At 43.6% G+C, this 26,128-nt stretch overlaps 1 protein-coding gene across 2 annotated transcripts; it reads left to right on the top strand.

Moving 5' to 3' along the window:
* The first annotated feature begins 2,019 nt into the window (after window positions 1-2,019).
* LOC130858510 (cytochrome P450 2J2-like) lies at window positions 2,020-26,128 on the top strand. 2 transcript variants are annotated; one of them, XM_057745057.1, is made up of 9 exons: window positions 2,020-2,284; window positions 6,961-7,123; window positions 9,702-9,851; window positions 10,223-10,383; window positions 12,972-13,148; window positions 15,422-15,563; window positions 17,890-18,077; window positions 20,993-21,131; window positions 25,543-26,128. In XM_057745057.1, the coding sequence occupies exons 1-9, from the start codon at window positions 2,075-2,077 to the stop codon at window positions 25,719-25,721; spliced, it is 1,509 nt and encodes a 502-aa protein (XP_057601040.1). In that variant the 5' UTR covers window positions 2,020-2,074; the 3' UTR covers window positions 25,722-26,128. The 2 variants fall into 2 exon arrangements, with proteins under 2 accessions (XP_057601040.1, XP_057601050.1); XM_057745067.1 differs by lacking the exon at window positions 2,020-2,284 and adding an exon at window positions 6,569-6,644.

The raw sequence follows: 26,128 nt of genomic DNA, 5'->3' as shown, positions 1-26,128 counted from the left end.
ATTTGAGTGGAGAGTAAAGAGAGTTCCATATACTCATCCACTACCCTCCCCATTTTCTCATATTACTAACATCTTGCATTTGTTATAATTGATGAGTCAATATTGATACATTATTACTAAAATACATCTTTTATATTAGTCTTGATTCTTGCTGTTGTACATTCCAAGGGCCTTTTGTCTTTCCATAATCTTTAGAATCAATTTGTCAATAGCATCAAAATCACTTGCTGGGATTTTGTCTAGGATTTCATTAAATTATATATACATCTACATATTTTTTTCATCTGTGTATACATTTGGGAAGAACTGACATCTTGATAATATTCTTCTTCCTACCTATGTCCATAGGATCTCTCTCCATTTACTTGCTTTTTCTTTGGTTTCTTTCATTATAGTTTTGTAGTTTTCCTCATGTACATATTTTGTTAGATATACAACTAAGTATATCATTCTTTTCTGCTTTTGTGCTAATGTAAATGATTTGAGTTTTTAATTTCAACCTCCAATTGTTCATTGCAGTAATTAAGAAATTAACTTTTCTATATTGATCCTTTTTTACTAATACTATTATAATACAATCCAAGAATCTTAGTTGTGTATCTAACCTGGACAATTTAAAAATACTGTCTTCCTGTTTGTGAACATGGGGTATCTTCCCGTTTACTTGCGTCTTCTTAAATTTTGTTCAACAATACTTTATCATTTTCAATGTATAAGTCATTTGTCTACTTGGTTAAGCTTATTCCTAAGTATTTTGTTGATTCAGTGCTGAGATAAATCTATCTCTGTCAGTGACATTAGCTTATATCATGTTCACTACTGTGTTCTCTTCATTGCTCTTGATTTTTGTTTCTTTTCTGTCTTCCACTCTTTTACTGTCTTCTCTGGTTTTAATTGAGTATTTTGTATAATTCCCTTTTCTCTTCTGTCTAAGCAAATCCAACATACTTCTTTTTTAAAACTTCAGTGATTTCCCAACAGTTCACACTATATATTTCCAACTAATTCAAGTCTACTTTCAAATAGCATTAAACTGCTTGATTGGTACTGCAAGTACCTTATAACAGTTTTCCCAATTCCTTCTTTCTGCCCCTTCCAACATTGCAACCTTCATATCACTTATCTATAAGCTATAATCACTGAATAAATTATTGCTGTTTTCATTTTGAACAGACTCTGATCTATCATATCAATTATGAAAAAGAAAATAAGAAATTTAATACACCTTTATTTTTTCTCAAATGGTCTTTATTTAGATCTGTGTTTCTGACCTATATATTTTTCCTACTTTCTGAAGAACTTTAACTTTTCTTGTAAGGCAGGTGTACTAGGAACAAATTCCCTCAAATTTTGCTTGAGAAAAACTTTACTCTTCTTTAACTACTAGATGGAACTAAGAACGGCATCTGCATAATTTTGCCATTGAAGCAATTTATGTGAAGAGGCGAGTGTCGTGCCTGGCATGTAGTAACGACAAGAAATGTCAGGTGCTGCTGTTTTCCTGATTGTTCACCAGGCTAGGTTCCAATCATTTGGTAAAATGGTGATTGAAAAACACAAAGCCCAATTGTCTACTGTGCTCTCTGAGATGCATTGAAACCATGAACCTTACAGACCCCTTCGTCTCAGAGAAACACACACACACACACACACACACACACATACACACACACACACACACGTGCCCTAGCCTCTTGGCCTTTTCCTAGACCCAAGCGAGTTCTCCCAGGAATCCCCTGTCTGACATCTAGTGAGCAGTAGTCAGGCTGGGTGGTGGCAGAGCGAAGGAGGGGAGCCGATAAGGGCGCGTTGGGAAGAGGGCGGGGCAGGGAGGGCAGCAGGAGGCGGGCCCTGAGGAAGAGCCAGGACGGGTCCGGCGGCTGACCACGGGGAGCTAGGCGGGGCAGGCGAGGGGCGCTCAGGAGTGGGGGACTGGGAGTGGGGAGGGGGAGGGGCCGGGGGCGGAGCCTGGCAACGGGGCGGGGAAGACGGGCGGTGCTGAGAGCAAAGAGGAAGAGACCCGCGGGGACCTTCCTTGGCTCCGACCGCGGAAGAGGGACCAGACGTCGCAGCCATGCTGGAGGCGATGGGCTCCCTGGCGGCGGCCCTCGCGACCGCGCTCGGTCCCCGCACTCTCCTGCTGGGGGCCGTCGCCTTTCTCTTCTTTGCTGATTTCCTCAAAAGGCGGCGCCAAAAGAACTACCCGCCGGGCCCCCCGCGCCTGCCCTTCGTAGGCAACTTCTTCCATCTGGACTTTAAGCAGTTGCACCTGTCGCTGCAGCGGGTAGGAGCGGGCGAAGGTGCCGGGGCCGCGTCCTGATGCTTACCTGCAGGACAAGGGCCATTCCGGGTACCGAGGGCGGGAGGATGGGGGGCTCTGAGGCTACAGCGGGCACCCGGGTGCACCCTCCTTTGAGCCTCGCTCTCCTCACCAGCAACTGGCTTGATTCCACCTGCCCTTTCCAGGGATGAAATATTGTTCACTGTTTACTATTTAAGTGTGCGAGACACCATACGTTCTTTAAGTCATTTGTGTGTCTTGTTATATATTATTGGGACATTCTATTTATAATATGATCACCTTGTCTGTTTAATATTATTATCCTTGGGGGCAGGGAACGCTATACGTGCCCTCTTGGAGGCTCCGTGTCCCATGTGTAAAATGATCATACCACTACCTAAATCCTCACCATTTTTCATCAGAATTGCTCCCATCCCCACAAGGACTGAGCCTCTCATCTTCCGGCTCCTTGACCTGCAATTCACGCTCACTAAAGTAATCATTTTAAAATGTCTTTCATCTGCTTAGATGTTCCTAGCGTTTCCTGTTCCTTCCCACTCTTCACTCTCCTAAGGAGCCACCTGGAAACCTTCTTGTAGCCTCTTTCCTCTTCTTTATAATCATCTCCCATCAGGGCTCCCTAACTGTGGCTGCTCTGAATTCCTTGAAATTCCCTCCAACCTCCAACACTTTCTCAAGCATCTCAGCTGCTTCCCTGGCTCTCAGCACAGGTATCTTGCTGACAGATAGCACTGGGATATGTGGTTGTGATGACTAAATAAAGCACTGAATGTTCAGTGTTAACATAGCTTACAGTTAGTGCTCAACAAATAATAGTTCCCCTTTCTCTAGAAATGCCTGGAGTGCTTTAAATACAAGCAAGCCTATAATATAAACTCAAATTCACGTGGAGAAGGCTTCATCACTTTCTGGGAGAAACACTCAATCGGTAGCACTAAGTGACAGGATTAGTGTATGGAATTTGAAAGCTAAGATCCTAAACCTGTTCTCTTGTTTAAGAAATGTGTTGTTTAATTTCCAAGTGTTGGGAGAGTTTCCTTTCTTTCTGTTATTGATTCCGTTGCACTCCATTATGATCAGAGGACATATACTGGATGATTTCAATTTTGAAAAAAATATGTGAAAGTTGACCCCAGATACAGTCCATGCATACTTGGCAGCTTTTTTATTTGGCACACACATATTAAAATTGTTACGTCATCTTGGTGAATTGGCCCTTTAATTATTCCATAATGTCCCTCATTATGGCTGATGATTGTCTTTGCCTGAACTTTATTTCATCTGATAAGAGAGAGTCATGCCATCTGGCTTTTGATTAGTGTTTGTATAGCATATGCTTCTCCATTCTGTCACTTTTAACCTACTTATATGGTGATATTTGAAATGAGATTTTACCCATAACATATAGGTGGGTCATTTTTTCATTCTGCCAATATCTCTCTTTAAGTTGGTGCATTTAGATCATTTATATTTAGCATAATTTTTGATATGAGAACACTTCAGTCTGCCATTTTACTATTTATTTTCTATTTTTCCACTTTGTTTTTTATTTCTCTATTTCTCCTTTCTGGTCTTCCTCTGTGTCACTTGAACATTTTGTAAGAAATCCATTTTAATTTATATATACTCTTTTTGAGTGTATCTCTTTGTATGGTGCTAATTTAAGTGCTTGCTGTAAAGATCACATGCTATACATACATAGCTAATCTTGTTTCCATTTTAAGGCTGAGGAAACTGACTGAAAACTGTCAAGTGATTTGCCTAAGTTATTCAGAATTGACAATGGCCAAACAAGGACTTGAACCCAGAACTATTGGAATCCTGCACCCAGTCTCTACTTATGCTACCTGACTTTTCATCATGTAGTCAGAAAATAATTGACTTATTCAGGGGTTCATTTCTCCAACAGACATTTATGAACGGCTTGTCATATGACAGACACAGCTCAAGACAGTGTATGATGAAATGTGTGGTATATACTTTTGGTAACCAAATAAGATATCATCACGTGGGATCACTGTGAATGGGAAACCATGGGAATGAGCTGTATAGTATGTTGATATAAACTTGGCTGACGTTGAACAGAATGGTAGGCAAGTGGCTATGTAGAGTAAGGTGGACAGGAGATTTTTAGCTAGGGGAAAGTGGCAAGAGCAAAAACAAGAGGACAGTGCAGAAACTGGCCTATGTGTACGGCATAATGGGAACATTTCCCCCCATTTTCTAAACTTTCTCTACCAGAGCTATATGGCTTATAGGAACATTTATGTAAATAAGAAAAAAATCTTATTGGGCTAAGGTGGGGAAATGATAAATAAGGTGGATAAATATATTCACAAGGACATATATTGAGCTCCTTGTAACAAAAAGATCCCAAAATATAGTGGTGTAAAATACACTGAAATTGATTTCTCTCTCACAAATCAGTTGAGATGTAGGCAGGAAGACCAGGATAGGAAGGCTGATCTGTACCACAAAGTCACCCAAAACCTGTAGTGCTTCTATCCTTTTGCCCTGGTCCTGCAACACTATCATATGTGGGTTCTGGACCATGAAAAGGGGCAACTGGGAGGAGGTGAGAAGCAACTTTCCATTAAGGACATGTCCCAGAAGATGCACATGTCACCAGTCCTCACATCCCATTGGCCACATCAGAAAGGTGGCTTTTGATTGGGAAGTCATGTGGCCAGTTAATTCTTAGGGAGTTCCTTCACTTAGAAGAAGAGAGAGAGAATATCTTCATGCTTTCAGTTAAGGATGAGACACACAGAGTCAGTTAAAAAGAGCGCTACTTTGTGCCCATCAGCTACGCACTATATCTCTCTGTCTGTTTTTCTGAAAACAAAGAATACATTATAGGTTACTGTAAAAACCAAATAAGTTCATAAATATCAGTTTACTGCCAGAGTGCCCAGCACCTAGTTGATGCTTCTTTCTGTATCTACCACCCTTCCACTCTCTTCAAAAATTTATAGTAATAAACTCAAGGAAAGGCAGTTGTAGGTTGCATACCAGGCATCATGTGACTGGCCCTTTCTTAGAATAAGACATGTACTTTAGAGGCAGATCAGCATGAGATAGAACCTTGGCTCTGCTCTAACAAGATAGGACTTACTGAGCTAGTGATGAACAAACATGGATGGAGGACTCTAGACCAACAAGACAATGGAAGGATAGTGTACAAGCTCAGTCTTTAATGTGGGAGCAGGGTGGTGGGATGAGACTAAATCCATGATATTTGCTCTGACGGGCTCACACAGTCCAGGGAGCTTGAGGTGACATGGGAGAGCATAAGTGCTTGGCAGTTGGGGAGGTGGGGCCACAGACACCTGGAAAAATGAGTGCTTCTGTTTGATACCACAGCCTTAGCAAGACACAGCCTGCAGACTGGAGGCGGGGGCAGGGGCTAGCTAGAGTTCTCTCTTGAATAAACATGTCAGGTAGACTTGGATTAATGACCATTGACAGCCAGCTAATCCTTACTTCACATAGCTGCACCTTTGTGTACACGCGTGACACACCCACACACTCTTCCTCTCTCTCTCTCCCCCTCTCCCTGGCCCCCTTAATCTCATTCTCACGTTCACTTTGTCACGCCTACTAAACTCTAAGGTCCTAGTGCCATCTCAGGTTCATGTCTTTGCCCTCAAATCTTACCTAATGCCTGCCAGATTCCCTCCAACCCCCAATAGCTTTGTCACCTTGGCTAAGTTACTTCTGCGGTGACTCATTTTCCTTGAGAGAGATGCTGACCTTCATGACTCCTATAGGGTGGTGGTGAGGTTAAGCGCGATGAAACGTGAAAGGTGCTTATCATGGCACCCAGTGCATGTGGTTGTCTGTGACCACGAGTGCCTTTCTCCCGCACATCATCCCGGTGCGCTCGCCTGTCACCAAGAGCACAAGCATCCACGTCCGTTTGCACACGGAGGCCGTTCGTTCCTCAGCGTCTCGAGTGGATGTCTGCTGTCCAGAGAACAACCTTTCACCTTGCTACTCTCATTCTTCCTCATGGAGCCTTTGCGGAAGGAATATTTTTCTCCCTTTATTGCTGGGGAGCTGAGGCTCCAAACAAGTGAAGCAGCTTTCCAGGAGCTCACAGGTGGTCAGCAAAGGAGTTAGAGCTAGAGTACTAGTCTCCCTACCTGGTCCCAGCCTTGTAATGAATTTTCTGTCTTCTGGAACTTCTCGAGGAAAGGGTTGTTCTCACCTGGTTAAACAGATATAATTTACTAAGAAGTCCATGCATGCTACACCACTGGTTTGAAAAACATATCTCAGCCTTCTCTGATGAGTCACATGTGCTGAATTCTCTCCTTCATGAGGCCCTAAGATGCTTGAGGTTAGAGGCTTGTTTATTTTATTATGTCTTTATGCCTTATTCTCAGGACACAGTGATTTTTGCTCACTGCATTCATGTAGGTTGAGCACATGAATGAATGTTTATAAGGAATGTCCATGTCCTGTACTCTAGTTGAGAGAAGGATAAATGGAGACAGATGGAAACATTTCCATCAGGCCAAGGTGTGCATACAACACCTGCACACACAGACTGCCCTCCACAAAAGCCCTCTCAGCTACACACACCCTCCATTCTTGGACACACAGATATCACAGACACGTACATATTCACCTGTGACCATCCTACTATTTTTCAGGTTGCAAAGAAATATGGGAACATGATTCGCTTGGAAATGGGTCAATATTCTACTGTTCTTATAACAGGATTGCCCTTAATCAAAGAGGCTTTTGTCCACCAGGGCCAAAACTTTGTGAACCGCCCCGTAATGCCTATCCACGAGCGTGTCTTTAACAAAAACGGTAAGTTTCTTGACTAATGTAAGAGGTGTGTGTTTGGTATTCTCATAGTCTCTGAAAGGTGCCTTTGTGACTGTAATTCTCCAGCACTCCCAGGGACCAGGCCCATCGTAAACGTCCTGCCCCTGCAGGAAGCTGAGTGCCCGCACTTCCCTGGAAGGCACCCACTCAGGGAACCTGGTGGCCCTAACGTCAGGGGTTTGGCAGATGCGGCATCCCCTGCATGAACGCACTCTGGCTGCTTTAATAAATAAGCCTCCTCCGCATTCAGGGACACGACGTGTCTTTTAAGCATAGGAAAGGCGACGTGTTCCCTGGCTCTCCTTCTGCTTTTCCACTCTGGTCTCTCCCCTAGGAAGGTGGATGTGGACCTGCCTCCTCCTGCTGGTTGTGGGATCCCTTCTCGCCTCTAGTCCCTGATGCTCTGCTGTTAAGGCTGTGCCCACGAGGTATCTCTAGCCTTCCCTCTCTGTTAGAAGAGTTTGGCATGAATACTTAAGATGATCATTCAATAAACTTACACATTTAAAAATCTAAATGAAATACTCAAATATATTCTTCTACCAAAGTGCCATTTTTTAGGTGCTTCTCAATTCCTCTTTGAAATATTTCATCCATTCACTCTAAAATCATTCACTCTATTTATAATCTGCCAAGTGAAGCCCAGTGCTAGGCACCAGGGACAGAACAGTGAGTAGGATGACAAATCCTTGTTTTTCTGTAACTTACATTCCATTTAGGAAAATGTATCAATTACCCTAATAATTTAAGTTCTCTGTGTTATGAAGATAAGAGCAGGGTGTACTTCTTAGGGGTATCTAATCTAATCCTGAGTCTCAGGAAAAGCTAATATAAGTGACAGTTAATTCAATAAAGTGAAGAAACTATCAGGCAGAGGGAATAGAGTATGAAAATCTCTGAGGTGGGAGGAAGAACAGTGACCTGAGGAACTGAAAGGTGGCCAGTGTGACCAGCACAGGGATTAAACAGAGGTGATTACATGGGGATGAAGGTGCTGAGTTTGGCCAGGAACAGTTCATGCAAGTTCTTATTAAAGATGTTGCTTTTTACCCTAACAACAATAGAAGCTCTTGAATGGTTTCAGTAGAGAAAGAGGTCATCATACATACATGGTGCATTTTAAGGACTTCTCTAGGCTGCAATGTCAAGAATGGAGTAAAGGGAGCAAGAGATTATGGCAGCATTTTAGGTTAGAGAAGGTGGTGGCTTGGACTAGGGAGGTGGCAAGAAATGACCGTCCAGCAGGTTAGACCAGGAGAGTGGCCATGAAGATACGTGGATTTAAGATGTTCTGGAGGCAAAGCCGGTAAGACATGGTGACCTAGACAGAGGGAGAATGAGGCATTGGGGTCGACACCCAATGGGCAGCTAAAGGAAAGAAGGAACATTTGGAGGAGGACAAGGTGCTGGCCGGCCCGGCTGGGGAGCTGTATGGAGCAAACCATGACTTCAGTCATAGATATGCTGAGGCTGAAATGCCTCTAAGTCAGCAGAGTCACGCAGACGCTTGTATGTATGTCTGGAGCTGAGGGACAGGAATAGATGTTCACTATCAGTAGATGTCATTTAAAGTTTTAGGAGCTGATGAGACTTTCTCAAAAATGGAGCATAGATAAAGAGAAAAGAGGCTTGCAAAACTTGAATGAAGAACTGGATCGTTTCAAAATTTAATAGAAGATGAATTAGCAAAAGAAGTTCTGTGCAGTCAGAGAATTAGGAGGAAAATTGGAGAGTGTGGTGTCCTGGGCACCAATGGAAGAGAGTGTTTCAGGAAAGAAGCCTCTCCTGCTGCTGACACGTCAAGATGAGGTTGGAAAGGATCCTGGTATGGACAGCAGGGAAGGCCATGTCCTTGAGGTGGTGAAGGCCAAAGGCAGGTATTAGAAGGAGTTGAAGGGTGTGCTGGGAGTGTAGAAATGAAAGAAGTGTGACCTCACCTGTGCTATGAAATAAATGATGATCTATTGAACATACGAAGATTTTTTTTTTCCTTTGCCTGTGTTGTTTTTTTCTACACAGATTGTTCACACTTTCTTGTTCTTGGCTGATTTAAGATCATCTTAGGTTAAAGCCTTTTCTCCTTATGAGTATGGATTTTCTCTAATCCATAAATGCATTCTTAGAATGTAGCATAATAAACACAAATATAACTTATCATGTGACAAGTCACCAAAGCATGGACTTTGGAATCAGGCAGACTTCAATTTGAATGCCTGTTCAGCTGCTTGCTAACTCTGTGACCTTGCAAAGTTTCCTTTTATCCCTTGTGCCTTACTTTTCTCAGCAACAAAACCTTGGTCACGGAGGAGGGGCACAGATATGTTAGCACCTACCTCAGAGAGGTTCTGCGAGTATTCAAGTACATAATGCAGTAAAAAGGCTAATGTGTCCAGCATTACAAGCAGTCAGTAGATGCTAGGCTATAGCAATTGCTTCTGGGATTATTTCTCTGAATAGTTTTCAAGCGCCATAAAGCCCTTCTCTTTCCTTCCATCTGATACATTATCCCCCATGTGTCTTCTTGGCTTTGTTTTCATGATGTTGGCTTTCTTTTTCCCAGGCTTGATCATGTCCAATGGCCAGATATGGAAGGAACAAAGAAGGTTTGCCCTCACAACACTGAAGAACTTTGGATTAGGAAGGAAGAGCTTAGAGGAACGCATTCAAAATGAGGCCCACTTCCTCATCCAGGCAATTGGAGAGGAGAACGGTGAGTGTCATAGGACAGGTGTCAGGACAGTGGCTAATAGGAACTTACGTGCCTGTCCTGCACCCAACACTGTGTAGGGCACTGAGGAGGTAAAAGTGAACAGCTAACCATAACCTGCCATCATGGAGCTCAAGAATTAAAAGTGAGAAAATGGGTATTCAGCATATTATTGGTTTTAAACCCTGGTCAGCAGCTTGGTTTCCCAGGCATTGACTGAGTACTTGCTGTGTGTCAGACCCTGTGAAGGGTCCTGTGGACACAGTCTCAGAGTTGGTTCTATGGTCATTATGTCCTATGTCATGTAGAGTAGATTCTCAGTGGAAAATAGAAACAAACCAGGCTGAAGGATCCCTCTCTTTTTCTGCCTCCAGGACAGCCTTTTGACCCTCACTTCAAAATCAACAATGCAGTTTCCAATATCATTTGTTCCATCACATTTGGGGAGCGCTTTGACTACCAGGACGATCAGTTCCAGGAGCTGCTGAGGCTGCTGGATGAGGCCATGTGTCTGCAGACATCAGTGTGGTGCCATGTAAGGCAGTTCTCACTTCCTGTCTTGGATAAAGATACTGGGCTGATGCCAGACACAGATGACATGGGGTCTTCTATTCCTATTTAGCTAAAATGTAACCTTATGAAATTGACTTCAACACAAATATGTTTTAAGTCAATCTCTTGCATTTAGTGTTTTAGATAATATTGTTCAATATTTATTATAGACAAAGAACATTTCTAACATTCATGTAAAGTCAAAACTTTACATGATGTGTGCCAATGGATCTATGTTCTTTTCTTTAAAAAGCACAATATCGCCATCAACTTTGAATCTCTCATCCCCATGTCCCTCCATGGCTCCCCATCTCCATCCTCCCTCAGAAGTACTCTTCTGTGCCTGACTCTCCCTCGACACATTGTTTTCAGATTCATCTGGGTTAGTTGCTCTTTTTGTACCTGCAGAGTTTCCCGAGTGTGAATATGCCACTGTTTGTTATTCCATTCTCCGTTGGTGAACCTGTGGGGGATTGCCAGTTTGGGGATCTGGAATGAACATTCTTGTTCAATCCTTCATGTGGACACATCCACTCATTTCTCTTGAATATACACCAGGACGTAAGAATACTAAAAGGTTTCCAAGTGGTCGCACTACTTACATGCCCATCCACACTTAATATTATCAGTCTTCTAAATATGTAGGATGTGGATTTAAGGGATTCAAACCTCACTGCTTCCTTGGTGGGCCCCGCCTTTCACTGTCCTGCCAGGGCTGTGAGTCTGTCAAAGCTTCTGCTCAGCTACTTGGTCTCTCAGCCATTTTCTTGGATTTGGAAGACACTTCTAGGGGAAATCAGCCCCAAGTGTTGAAGTAAATCCTGGGGTATCTAGAGGAGGATTTAGTTTTATTCATTTTTAAAAGGCAACATCGCCTGGAGATTTATGGACTCATCTCACCAAAACTGACCAAGCAGTTAGCATGCTTCCTGGCACCGTAAAGGGGCAGAGTGAATGGGAGCTACTATGATTATTCTTGTCAACAGTAGTTTTGAATAGCATTCCTTACTGTTAGTTCTCAACATGGTAGTCCCGCATTCAGTAATCCGTTGTATTCCCTCCTGTTAACACAGAACCTAGGATGTCTGGGACCTCAGTGGGTACCTAGCTGACTATTCCTGCAGAAAAGAAATTCCTGAGAAAGTCGGGTGGGGCATTAGAGCAGGGGCAATAAGCATTTCTTAGAGACCCACATAGATCTTTGATGGACGCTTTGATGGACAATGCACATACTTCATCTCAGTTAATTTTTACAATAACTTTTTAAAGATGAAGTGAAGCATCCTGGTGTGTACAAGTAGATATGGGAATGTGTACGCACATCCACTCAGTGATCCACTGGCTCTGTGTTAAGTAGGGTGTGGATCTCATGTGATTCGGTCATGAAAGTAACCCTGGTGCCCCACTGGCAGTGGGTTAAAGAAACAGTGACAAATTACATCATCCTCATCATCATCTTCGTCATCATTATTAGTGATATTATTGTTACCAAAGCCTCACAGGCAGAAAGCAGCACACTATGTAGTCAAACCCACATCTATTGCATTTTAAGCCTAGGCAATTTTCCATTCTGTTGTGCCGTCTATTTTCTATCAGATATTCTTAGAGAAACTATATCCAAAAGCCACTTAATTTTGTTGAAAATGTCTTACCCACATGGAGCTTACCTTATAGTGGGCAGATAAATCTATATCTATGTTTAACATAGCTAGTTCGCTGGCTACATAGACAGACAGACATGTTTTACACGTACACAGAGATATACACACACACACATAGTAGTGACAATCACCAAGAAAAAGAAATAAAACAAAGTAAGGGAATGGAAACGTGTGCCAGGGGGGCTGCTAATTATAGGTCATCAGGTAAGACAGGTCCATTTAAGTGACATTTGAGCAGCACCTTAATGAAGTAAAGGGCTGGAGTTATACAGATTTCAGAGGAAGAGCATTCTAGCTGGAAGGAACAGTGAATGCAGTGTTCTAACAGGAACATCCTTGATGTTATCATAGAGACGAGTGGGGCTGGACTAGAAAGAGTAAGAGAGAGTAAGATGGCAGGGAGTGATAGCAGAGGAGGTGACAGGAGGGCGAGGGGCCAGCTCATGTAGAGCAGCAGGCCAGGAGAATGATGTCGAATTTGTCTAATTGTCATGGAAAGTCGCTGGAAGATTGAGAGATAAAAAGTGAAATGACCTCATTAAACAGTTAAATGATCCCTCTGGTGCTCAGTGGAAAATAGACTGGGAATGGGATTTGTTAAGGAGAGAATCGGGAAACCTGGGGGAGGGTTACAGCATCCAGGTAAGAAATGTTGGTGGTTTGTGCTTGGAAGACAAAACAGTTGGAATGGTGAGAAGTGGTCTGAGACTGGTTATATTTTGGATGGAGAGCTGAAATGCTTTGCCAGAGGGGAAAGAAGAGGGTTGAGAGGGAGAAGAAGAGTCAAGGGTGACTCCAGGGGTTAAGTGTAAGCACATAGAAGAGATGAAAAGAGAAGATGGTTCTATATCTTCAAAAGTGGAAAACTGCCACCCCCTTGTCTCCATGCCTGTTTTGGTTTCTCCATCAGCTCTACAATCTCTTTCCAAGGATAATGACTTACCTTCCTGGACAACACCAAACTCTCTTTAGTAAATGGGAGAAATTAAAAGTGTTTGTTGCCCGTGTGATTGAAAACCACAAGAGGGATTGGAATCCTGCTGAAGCAAGAGACTTCATTGATGCTTACCTCAAGGAAATGGAAAAGGTGAGGAAACCAGAGCTCTTTCCTGAGTTTTGCTCTTAAAGAGCATATGAGAGGATTCGGGTTTCTTATTGCTGCTGTACCAAATCACCAAAAACACGGGGGCTTAAAACAGCACACATTTATCCTCCTACAGTTCGAGAGGCCAGAAGGCTGAAACCACTTTCACTAGGCTGAAGTCAAGGTGTGTGCAGGGCTGGCTCCTTTCAGAGGCTCTAGGACAGAATCTATTGATGACTTTTCCAGTGTCTAAATGCTGCCTGCACTCCTTGACTCAGGGCCCCTTCCTCCATCTTCAAAGCCATCCATGTAGCATCTTCTGTGCCACCATCCTCACATCTTCTCTTTATGACTTTGTTGCCTCCCTCTTATAAAGCCTCATTATTATATTGAGCCCACTGGGATAATCCGGGATAACCTTCTGATATCAAGATCTTTAAGTTAATTATATCTACAAAGTTCTGTCTGGCATATAACATTCATGGGTTCTAGAGATTAGGACATGGACATATTTGTGGGTCATTATTCAGCCTACCACAAGGGAGGAAACACAGAGGCAATATTTGATAGAGTGTAGGAATAAACATTAACTCAGAATTGTTGAGACAGTTAGGAATAAAGATAGAGGTTTAGCATTATTCAACTTGAAGCCTTTGGAAAGCCCAAATGCTGCCTTTTCAAAGTCTATTCTCTATCCTCTGCATATATTAAAATGAAGAGTAAGTATTGTTTCATTATTACTTGGACCAATGCCCACTCTCCGACCCCTTCCCTCTCCCCTGTGGAGCACAAGTAAGCCTGAGTCAGATGCCAGAGTTTATGCTCGAGTGGAAGGAACTTTTGCCTTCCTCCCTCATCCCCATGTCATGCACTTCCCAAAATTATAGGAAAGAAGCAAGAAAAAAGCCAAAATTGGATGTGTATCCTGTAACATAGTAACACCTCTGGTTCATACATATTGCTGCATTGATGTCATCATCTTTGACACAACAGGTTGTTGGTCCCTTCTCCTCGAGTTGGCAGAATGGTACATTAGTTTCCAGCTCCTCTCTTATTTCACCTTATTGGTGTAACATTAGTAGAAGCACTGATTACTCCTCAAAGGAGGAGACATCACTTGCTATAAGATGTGCAGGTGTGGTACCACAGGGGGGGAATGTTGACACATTGAAGCTTCTGGAGGAAGGTGTTCAAGTCATACAGATAGGGAATGGTATGGGTGTGGTTAATATTGGAACCCAAGGCTGTTGATAATATGAGGGTGAGTCAAAAATTATCTGCACTCCGGTTATATTAATACTTATGTTCGCCACACTGTCTTATCAGCACTTTCAGTTCAAGGCTACTGTCTCCCCAGTCACTGCTGTGCAAGTGTGAATGTGTTACATCAGTTCATTTGTAATTGTGCTGCAAGCAAAGTGGATGCCCCACTTGTGATTTGCATGCAAGAAGAGCAGCATGCAGTGATTTGTTTTTTGTGGCCTGAGGGTGTACCTGGTGCCGTTATTTATCGAAGACTTTGTGCGCAGTATGAAGAAAGTGTTTTGTCACGAAGAAGTGTGTGTGAATGGATAGAGATGCCTATCGAAGAGCTGAATCCTAAACTTTGGATTAAACACAGAGGACTGCTATCCAAGGGTGTTGTGATCTTGCATTGCAATGCACGTCCACACACTTCTGCCCACACTGTCTACTCTCTGAAAAACGTTGTTTTGAGGTGTTAAAACATCCTCCCTATAGTCCTGATCTTGCTCCATTGGACTTTCACCTGTTTGGTCCCCTGAAAGCAGCCCCACGAGGTGGAAGATTGACTTCTGATGAAGAAGTGAAGACAGTGGTTCATTCGTGGCTCACAGCTCAGCCTGAAACATTTTTTAATAAGGGAATATGAAAGCTTGTTGACTGATGAACAAAGTGTATTAAAAAGCAAGGAGACTGTGTCAAAAACTGATGTGTCTTTTCTAAAAGTTAATTAAAATAACTTCTACAACCAGAGTGCGAATAATTTTTGACTCACCCTCATAGATTCTCCCAAATTATGGATATAAAAAAAATGACTCGTTTTGATTTTCATCCACCAAAGCTCACAAAAGCTCCCAGCGCTTGGGGCGGAGGACGCTAATGATGCTGCAGTAAGGAGCCCCTGCCTCCTGCGATGGCCAGAGGGGAAGCATCTCTCCTGGGCTCGCTCTGCCAAGGTCTCTCAAGGATGAAGCCCCCTGTGTTGTGGCAAACAAGAGCCATTACAATTAACCAATGATCATTGTGTTTTCTAGCATAAGGGAAATGCTACTTCAAGTTTCCAAGAAGAAAACCTCATCAGCAGCACCCTGGACCTCTTCATTGCTGGAACAGAGACAACTTCGACGACCCTGCGCTGGGGCCTGCTCTACATGGCCCTGTACCCCGAAATCCAAGGTGAGCACGTCAGTGGTGGGCATGGGCCAGGTCAGAATGGGATTCCCTGGCACACACTGCCCCGAGGTGGGGCCGGAAGACAGCATGGTAGGATGGAGAGAGAGGTAGGACAGTCACAGGACCAGGTGGACTGAGAACAGGCAACTTCTGCAGTTTTTCTGTCAGGATTGTGATGGGTCCTCATAACACAAATATAACAGAGAGTCCTGCCCTCAGGGAACTCGCAGCCCAGTGGGGAAAACAGTGAAGTTCTCTGACATTGTGGTGAGTTCTGGGAAAGAGCTCCATTCCACTCGCATATGAAATCTGGTGGTGGTCTTCCCTCCTTTTAAGCGCTGTCCTCCATTGCCCTGTGGACAGTGCCCACACTCCTGAGTCTGGTACATCATGCCCTCTGCTGTGCCTCTTTCTGCCTGTCCAGCCTCTACTCTACCCGCCCTGCATGGGGGCCTCACTAAATCCCATGTGATTTAACGTCACTGTCATTGTCTGTGCCTCTGGGATATCACACCTGCTCTTCCCTAGAAGGATAATACCGCAGTGTATTTCCCTAATTTCTCTCCATGGTAAACCACTAGCTACGCTGAAGAATCTACTCAAACGCAACCCCCTCTAAGATGTTTCCCCACATTTCTGGGAAAATATGGGCATTTCCTTCCTTAGGAGATAACCTAATGCACCTTCATATGCTCATCACATATCCTGTACCTTCCACACAGACTCTAGGCCTCTGGAGGACAGTGACTGTTACAATCAGTTTTCTTTCTCCAGGTCCCAGAACAGTTTTAGCACATAAACTGCTTTTAGGAGAGTTGCTCAAACTGTGGGTAGCAGTTTATTATCAAGACATAATGTCAGTTTAGTGGTCTTTTCCTAAAATAAAAATAGATTTACAAAGAACAGGCTTCTTCTTGTGGTACTAATGGTAAGTTTTTTGTCATTAGACTTTACTTCTTTCCCTATAAGTAAATATCTATGTTTTATATATAAATGTATGTTTTATACGTGTGTATATTTATGTTTATGTGTCCTGAGTCTTAATGTAAAAAACATTTTTAACTGTGAATTACAGTTTTCTTTTAGCTTAAAAACAGTTGGTATATAGATTTGGTTTCTGAAATAGGGGCTCCAAAATAACAATGGCTGAAAATGACATAACAGGTGGAAACAAGCCAGGTGTCTATCAGTGGATGAATGAATAAAAGCGTGAAATGCAATGGAATATTATTCAGCCTTAAAAAGGAAACATTCTGACACATGCTACACCATGAATGAACCTTGAGGATGTTATTTATGCTAAGTTAAATAATCTAGTCATGAGAGGAGACATACACTGTATGAATCTGTGTATATGCGGTAGCCGGAGTGGTTGAATGCATAGAAACAAAGTGAAAAGGTGGCTGACAGAGACTGGGGGCAAAGGAAAATAGGGAGTTCTGGTTCAATGGATGTAGAATTTCAGTTTTCCAAGATAAAAATATTCTGGAGATTGGTTATACACAACAATGCAAATATACTTAACGTTATTAAACTGCACATTTAAAATGATTAAGATGTTAAATTTATGTGTATTTTACCAAAATTATTTGTAAAAATTTTAACAGTCATTTATAAGTAAGTAGAAGTTCATTTCTCTCTCAAGTGAGAAACTCTAAGCTGGACTCTGCAGAACTCTTTGAGGTCCAAGCTCCTTCCAGTGTGTTGCTCTACTGTATCTGGAACGGCACCCTTGTTGGTGCTCTCACTGATGGCTCACCTCTAAGACTGTCTTTCCACCAGTAGGAAGGGAAGAAGGAAGCATACACCCTTCCTGTAAGGGCATGTTCCAATTATTAACCATCCACTCTACTTACATTCTGTTGGCCAGAACTTAGTCATAAGGGAATCTGGGAAATGTAGTCTTTAGCTGTGCAACCAGGTATCCAGCTAAAATATTTATTATTGTAGAAAAAGAGGAAAATAGATATTGGGGCACAATTAAGGGCTTTGTTTTTTTTCATTTGTTGGTTGCTTTCCTAAAAGCAGTTCATGTAAATCTCAAAATTCCTAAAGGTGAAAGTTGATTCATCCTCACTAATAAGAAGAGAAAACTGAGGCTCGAAGAGTTTCAGTAACTTGCGGCAAGAATGTTGTAGAGCAACAGTTTGCCACCAAAGTTGTCTCAGACCAGGGCCCACTTTCCACTCACATAGCTTCCTGAGGAGCTAATCTAGAGAGCCTCTGATAACTTTAGCCATTTTGATCCTGGTTACTCCATTCCTTAGCTAACCGGGCTCAAGGAAAGTTATGGAATAATGGAATAATAGAACATTCTCTGCTTTTCCAGAAAAAGTCCAAGCTGAGATCGACAGAGTGCTTGGCCAATCACAGCAGCTGAGCATGGCAGCTCGAGAGTGCATGCCCTACACCAACGCTGTCATCCACGAGGTGCAGAGAATGGGAAACATCGTCCCCCTGAATGTGCCCAGGGAGGTGACAGTCGACACCACCCTGGGTGGATACCACCTGCCCAAGGTAATTAGGGGCTCACTCACAGCCTCAGATCTCCAAGCTCATGTTGGTGAATGGTGGGGATCTCAACTGGAAAAGTGACATGTATTCTGTCCTCGAGAATCACTTAAATGGGGAGAGAGATATATTATACCTGATGTCATATTAGTTTTTTCCCCACATATGGTCTTGAGAACATTATTTTGTCTAGATATTAATAGGTGTTCGGGATAGAAGCGGGATTCCTAGGTCAACTACATTTAGAAAAGCCTGGCTTTTCTTTGCTGTGAGATTGCTCAGTTTTCTTACTGTATGATGTGTGGTGTGAATATTTCTGGGGGTACAGCAAGCAGCAGTTCTCAGATTTTGCCATGAGGTCCTTTTATTCACCTTGGGAGAGCTTCTCACAGGATGGAGACCTGCCAGGGTTACTTGGGGAAATTCTGCTTCATACTCCTGGGCTTGTAGAATGCTGACATAGGAAGGGACACTTGAATCCTCCTGGGCCAACATCACATTAATGCTGCTGTTTCTAATGTAACATCCCCACAGCTGTATTTCCAGCTGTGACGTACAGCCCCTTGACGGGACTGCCTCACAAGGGAAAGCAATCCAAGCATGCGCAGTATTAAGTATCAGAAAAGGAGGGAAAAGAACCCATGCCTATTAGGCAGTGACTATATACCACGGGCTATATGGGTTCTTCCAAAATGTCTTAATCGGTCCTCAGAATAATTCTGTTATCCTCATGTTACAAATTAGAAGTCCAGCCTCAGAGAGGGATTTAGCTTGTTTAAGAATTCTCAATTAGAAAATGACAAGAGTTGGTTTCCAGAAACAGACCTGTTCTGATTCCCAGGTTCACCCATGTTCTCTCCACAGAAGTTGCTTTACTTCGACTTTAGAAGAGTCTCCCTGCAGTTGTTCTCTGTGGGTCCCTGTTAAATTCCCTGACCCCACAAAAGAAATTCCGCTCTCACCCTGCCCACCACTCTTTAGGGTCTCAGCAGACAGCTCTCCTGTGCCCCCTAGTGTCCTCTCTGCACACTGCATGTTTACAGTTCTTTCCTTTCTCACCACCTTGGTGGGCATCTGTGGGTCCACTCCAGTTTCTCTAAGTCCCTCTATGTGTGTTGTACCTGGGGATTATCTCAAGAGGCAGAACCAGGCGAGCTTCCCCATTGTACACTCCTTAGTCACCATCCCTGCAGAGCCAGGAAATGCAGCTTTTCCTGCAGCATTTGCATTTACTATTTTCTTGCTGATTGATCATCTTGTGAGTGAAGGCTGAGGTGCAAATGATTTCTCAGGTGATCTTTGCATTTTTATAGCAATCCACTTAGCTTCAGGGAACCATCCCAGCTCAACAGACTCATTCTAACACTGATTTTAATATCAATTTGAATAGTCATCCTGGGAACTGACAGGTCTGTTGACTTCATGTTGTAGAGCCCAGGAACCCTAGCTTTGATGTCCAATGACTAGTTCAAATCATGGTTCTACTTCCTCTCCCTCTGTGGCTCTGGGCACCATATTCACTCTCTCAGAGCTCTAATTTCTTTGCCTGTAAAAATGCATTTAAACTTACATCACTGGACTTATATTTGAGGTCATGTATGTAAAACATTTTACCTTGTGTTTAGCATAGAAAGTGCTCAAAATAGCAGTTGTTATTCTTTATTAATTCATCAGATGTTCATTAAGCACCTAAAATGTTCAGGCCTTGGAAAACAACTCTGAGTAAAATAATCCTTCAAGTTTATAAGTACAAACCATGGGAACTGCCCAAAGGATAAAACTCACTGCATTCCAGAAAGCTGCAGGCTGGCTGCAATGAGGAGTGGGAGCAGAAGCAGGCAGGGAGGGCGTCCCAAAGGAAGTGATGATTGATTAAGGATGATTCAGAGTGAACTCGGTGACAGAGTGGGGAGGAAGGACATTCCAGGCAAGGTGAATAGGATGTAAAAAGGCATGGAAGTGAGTGGAAACATGAGGCATGTTTGAGAAACTGAAAGAAGCTTGAGGTAGTGGGAGTGCAGGCAGAAGGAGGGTGGCTCAGACAGGGAGCAGGTGATGTGTCCTTAATCTAAAAGTGATGGGAGCTATTGAAAGGTATCTACCAAGTTCCAGGTGTGGTGGGTGGATGGGTGTGGAATGATTAAATCTTGTTCAAAGCTAACGCTGCTTTTCAGTGTTTGGAGCACATTGAAGGGGAAGAGAGCATATGGGTGAAGTTAGGGCTACTGTAGGAGTATAGACCACAAAGGTAGCAACTAGAACAGGTGGCAATAGTGGACATAAAATGGAGGTGACAGAATCAAGAGAAATTTCAAGTAAAATTGACAGGCCTGGCAAAGGATTGGATGAAGGCAGAATGAGGGAAAGGGAAGCACTAAGGAGGACTCCTGGGTGTCTTGCTATGTATCTGGAAGGATAGTGGTTCCTTCCACTGTGTGATCTGATTCTATTATTAAACCTTCTGTAGAATTTACTAGATAATGTAGGGAAGAGAATGGGAGGAGTTTAGATGAAAGAGTCTTTTTTTACCTGGGCAGAGCTGCCATAGTTATCACTTCACTGAGCAGCTGAGTTGATTTTGGTACAGAACTGACTGGCCACTGTCACGTTATTCTCTCATTGATGCATAAACACTCCCTCCCAAGTTCTACACTGAAAAGTCCCTGCAGAGATCCATTCTGCAGCCAAGAGTAGTCACACTTCCCCAGTGAAATTCCCAGCAGACAGTTCCAGTCCACCATTATAAGCTGTCTCATGGCAAAGAGCAGGGTCCTAAGGGCTGGGCTCAGAGGGGGTGGGGTGGGGAGGCTGAGGGAGTTCAGGATGCTGTCAGCCTTGGTGTGGGAGCCCGGGGACTGCTGCCCCTCTGCACGTGTGTTGTGTGGGTCAAGCCTTGCCTGAGTCTTTGCTGCCTTCTCCAGGGGTGCATGGTCCTGACCAACCTGACTGCCCTGCACAGGGACCCCGCAGAGTGGGCCACCCCCGACACGTTCAATCCGGAGCATTTTCTGGAGGATGGACAGTTTAAGAAAAGGGAAGCCTTTCTGCCTTTCTCAGTAGGTGAGTAGCAAGAAAGGGCAGTGTGGGAACCCAGAGTCCCTCTCTCAGCCCTTCCCTCCTCTTCTCCTTGTCATGCTTTGCTTTCCCATAGCCCCGCCCAGGGTGGCTCCCTCTTGCTGTTGGCTGCAGCTCAGGACTCCCTGGGCGGAGCATCACCAGCACTCATGCTCTTACTTCCTAAGCCCTGGCTTGACTCTGATGGAGATTTCAGCTTCACGTTGCTCTGTCCCCCAGAACACTGGGGACAGAAGCTGAGCCTCAGCCTGTTACCCTTAAAGAAGGTTGGACACTTGCCATCTTTATAGTTTTAAATGTTCCACGATTTTTTTTAGGGCCCCCTACTCACATACAACTAGAGCCAATTTCTAAGAAGGGGTGGGGGAGGGGCAAGGGACTTGGCTGCTTCCTTATCACTATGTGCATGAAGAATGAATGTAAGTGCCACAAGCTTAACAGGATGGGATTCTACCCTATAAGTGCTTCCTAAAGATGTCCTTTTGTCTTTTTAAATCCACTGACCCCTTTAAAATCTAGTCAATGCATTTACCTGGTGCACAACTTGAAAGGTAAGAAAGAGGATGCAGTGAATACTCTCTCATGTTTCTAAGCCAGCCAGTTCCAAAAGGGTGTTTTAACCCATAACCTTGTAAAATGAGTGAGAAAATTTCTTAGTGTATTCCAGTTATTCAGTTAGGTGTGTTGCAGAATCATTTCAAGTAATTTCCCCAATTCCTTAATGCTATAAATGTTTCCTGAGCACCTATTACGTGTCAAGCATTCAGCCCTGAGGATATGAAAATGAATTTAATAGGGAAAAAAACATCTCCCATGGAGCATGTGTTCTATTGTAACCTTACAAAGTTCGAATTCCTATCACCATTTCGGATAAGGAAACTGAAGCTTAGCAGGGTCATCTATGGCATCTATAGTCATAAAGCTCACATGGCAGAGCTAGAACTCAGTGTTAACCAGGTTTACCAAACACTACAGCCTGTGTCCGTTGTAGGAGTATCTCCTAAGAAAAGTAACTAAATGCTGCACTGAGTGGATACTCAGAAATTCATTATAATTTTCTTATTAATTTAATTTAAATATAGATGTATTTGCTGAGATAGTATCATTTTGCTGATGTTGCCACTAAGGCACATAAAGGGCGGGACTGAAATTTGAAACTATGTAGGCGTGATCCAGAGCCCAGGCTTTCCTGCTGTAGGACAGGGTCCTGCGTGTATCTGACCTGCCTCTGACTCAGTCTTCTTTGTCTTTCTTCTTCTGGTTCTTTGCTCACATTGGGCAAGTCACTTCCTAACATGAAACCAGACTTGAAATATGGGAATACCTTCCAGTCTTTCTTCTACAAGAGCTTCAGTTTTCCTATTATAGTACAATGGTTCAGCTGTTTAAGTATTGTAATTTTTCTTGCCTCTCTGGGGTTTTTTGTTGTTGTTATTGAGAGTGTAAAACATCCTTTTAATTACAGACTTCATTTGCAAGCAAATTATCTCATTTAATCCTTGCAGCAACCCAGTTATTAATAGATAGACAGGAAATGGATCAGTATCTCCTTTCTTAATGTAAGGAAACTAAGAAAAGAGAGAGCTGTTTCTTATCCAAATCATGTGCCAATCAAGAATTGGCAGAACAGTGCCTAAGACAGGTTTGCCTGGTGCTCATCTAGTGCTCTCTCTAGCACAATTAGAACGTAACTCATTTTCCCACTTAAAGGCCCTTCCACTTTGAGATTCATTGAGTTCATAGCATATGGCTCAGTTATGATACACTGCATAATAAACAGTCCAAAACTCAGTAACTTGAAACAATATGTGTTATTACAAGTCTGATCTTAGCTGGGCTCTCTTGCCTGTTTGGGAGGTCAGCTGGCTGCAGGCTGATCTGGGATGACCTCAGCTGGGACAGTGGGTCTCTTTTCCAAGTTCTCTCATCCTCCAGCAAGCTAGCCCAGCTGGTGTACATGTGGAAGATAAGACCCCAAGAAGGAGAATGGAAGCGCACAGTGCCTCCTCAGGGCCAGGCTGGGCACGGGCAACCATCACTCCCACTGCATTCTGTTGCCCACGTAAGTCATAAGCTGAGCCCCAGTTCAAGGGGAAGAGAAAATGCTACAGTTTTTATGGGAAGGGTTTAGAAGTCCCACTGTCAATGATGTAGTACAGGCAGACGGGGGAGACTGGAGCCATTGCTGCAGCCAGGTCTTCTCACTCTTTGGCTTCCTGCCTAAGAAGGAAATTCAGAGAAGGCAAGCAATGCGGGGACGCCCTCAGCTGTGACAGAATGAGGCCTAGCTAAAAAGTTTTCAAGAGATAGAAAGCTGAAAAATGCCCTGTCTTAAAAAGTCAACACCACTGTCCGGTTCCACCCCATCCCCCCAGCCCCCCCGACACACACACTCCCACCTTTGGTGCACAGTTGCTTTGCCTCATTCTTGATCCAGCACTTTGTAAAGAGAGCTTCCTTGAAGGAATGTGGACAGGTCCTCCCATCTCTTGGAAAAGACAATCAGGTAAGGACCTAGGACACCTGCACAACCAGGGCAGATGACAAAGGTATTATTGCAAACTGATATTTTCTTTTCTTCACTTAAGTTTCTCCCACTTTATCCAGCAGAGATGCACACAGCTTCATGAAAGGCAAGAGGATGAGTCCTCATTTTTCAAAAAACTCACTGGTTCATAGGAGATAAAGTTAGGAAGATACTTCCCCCCAAAAAACCCTACATCAGTGCTCTCCTTTTACTGGTGAGGTAATGGACTTGGTTAATTAGTAATGGCCCATTAGTGAAAGCGCCAAGGAGAAGGTCCGTGTTTCCTGTGATCCAGGATGAAGCTTTGAAATCAAGTAGCCCTCATTTTCATGATTTTAAAAGCAAAATCAGGGAATTCTCTGGCAGTCCAGTGGTTAGGACTACAAGCTCTCACTGCTGAGGGCCCAGGTTTGATCCCTGAACAGGAAACTAAAATCCCACAACCCACACAGTACGGCCCTAAACAAACAAACAAACAAACTTAAAAAGAAATCAAATTCATATCTCCTGTCTTACTGGTATCCTTGCCCAGCCACATAACTTAGCTAGGAGAGAGATTATCTCACAAGTTTGACAAGTGAGAATTGTTTAGGTCTGTGAGAATAAACGGTTTACTCATAGCCCAGAGCTGGTTACTGATGGAATCAGTACATTAACCCTGGTTCCTGACTCTCTGGGCCCAGTTTTGTCACAATATCTGGATTCTTCTAGGAGAAACTTGAGTATTTACAATACAGCTGGTTTGTTGCCGTTATACCCATTTCCTCATTGTCCTATTTGTGCTGAGTGAAGAGATCGGAATGAGGGGAACAGAGATGATCAGACACATGCTGGTGGGAAACACAGGCACCAAATTATATAAGAACAGCATAATTCTAAAGCATCTTTCAATTTATTAAGCACTTTTGCAGATATTCTGTAGTTTTTCAACAACTGGTTGCAGGCAAAGGACAAAATGGAGGCATGCATACTTTAACGATTTTCCAGAAATATTTCATGACACAGGGAAATATAAAGTAGCAAAAGCAGTGCACAGAATGAACTACGGAGAAATCCCAGTGACAGTGGGCAGGAGAATCTTCACAAAGACAGTGAGGAAATATGCCAAAATACTAACAACGGTTTTGTCTGGATTGTGGGATTACAAACAGCTTGTATTGTCTTTATACTTTACGGATATTTTTTTTTTCATGTTTCCCATGAACATCATTCCTTAGGGAGAAAGTAAGGTATTAACACACACCCAAGAGAGATGGTGGCAGAGACCAGCGTGGGGTGTTGTACCCAATGGGGCGAGGAGGGCATCACGAAGGGGAGGGGGGAGCCTGGGGGAGGGGAAGCACAGGTGGGATGAGATGGGGTCTGCCCTGCTCGGGTAGCCACGGCAGGGGGATTGCCAGTCATTAAGAAGGGAAACCCAACATAGAGAAAAGATACTTGAGAAACCGCGTTCTGAAGTCTACTTGCTTATACTTTTCGACAATTTTCTTTTAAATTTTGAAAAAAAGTAAGCACAGAGTTTTGGTTTTTGTCTGTTGTTGTTATTACCATTTCCTAATGGATTTTTGAAAGATACCATTTTCTCAGTCAAGCCAGGCCTCTGACTTCTCTCATCTACACCCTGAACCTTCACACCTGTGCCTCACCTGCCTGACCCCTGAAGGCACTGGAGTGTGTGATTGTGTGTCTAGCTCATGGGCTTTGGTTAACCCAGGTGGTCGTGATCAAATAAGCCCAGGACATAAAGCGCCAGGGCCCGGCAGGCCCTCCCTCTGCTCAGGTTTCACAAGACATTGGAGAAGGTTTCAGTCCTTGCAGGGCACAGACAGCACCTGAGCAGGTAACTCTTCTTATATTTTTGTCTTTCAGGTAAGCGGAATTGCCTTGGAGAACAGTTGGCCAGGACTGAGCTGTTTCTTTTCTTCACTTCCCTTGTGCAAAAGTTTACCTTCAGGCCTCCAAACAGTGAGAAGCTGAGCCTGAACTTCAGAATGAGCCTGACCCTCTCCCCAGTCAGTCACTGCCTCTGTGCTGTTCCTCGGACATGAAGGGGTCGGGGAGGGGGAGGGGAGGAAAGCAGGAGGAATGGGCACGTCCCCCCAAGGCAGGGGCGCTACTGGGAAGTGAGGGGACAGCATGCAGTGCCTCTGCGGACAGGGCCTAGGAACTGGCCTCAGGGGAAACTGGATCCAAACCCCAGCTCTGCCATCTCCAGTGGAGCCTTGAGCAAATAGGCATGTTGTGAGTGATGTGCCTCTCCAGCCAGGAAATGAAAAGAGAATAATGATTCCTTTTCTAAAGGAACAATTGCTATAAAAAACAGAGTGATTTGGAAACCATAAAGCACATCATAAAAGTCAGCTGTGTTCTGACTTTTCTTTTCTGCTTCCTTCCTTACATGGGGACATGCTTCTGGCCTGTTGAGAAGAGCTGGGCCAAAGTGGTGCCAAATGGT

The sequence above is a fragment of the Hippopotamus amphibius genome, chromosome 1, assembly GCF_030028045.1.
Source record: "Hippopotamus amphibius kiboko isolate mHipAmp2 chromosome 1, mHipAmp2.hap2, whole genome shotgun sequence".
Taxonomy (NCBI): domain Eukaryota; kingdom Metazoa; phylum Chordata; class Mammalia; order Artiodactyla; family Hippopotamidae; genus Hippopotamus; species Hippopotamus amphibius.
Note: the sequence above shows the minus strand (reverse complement) of the source record. Positions and strands in the feature narration are given on the sequence as shown.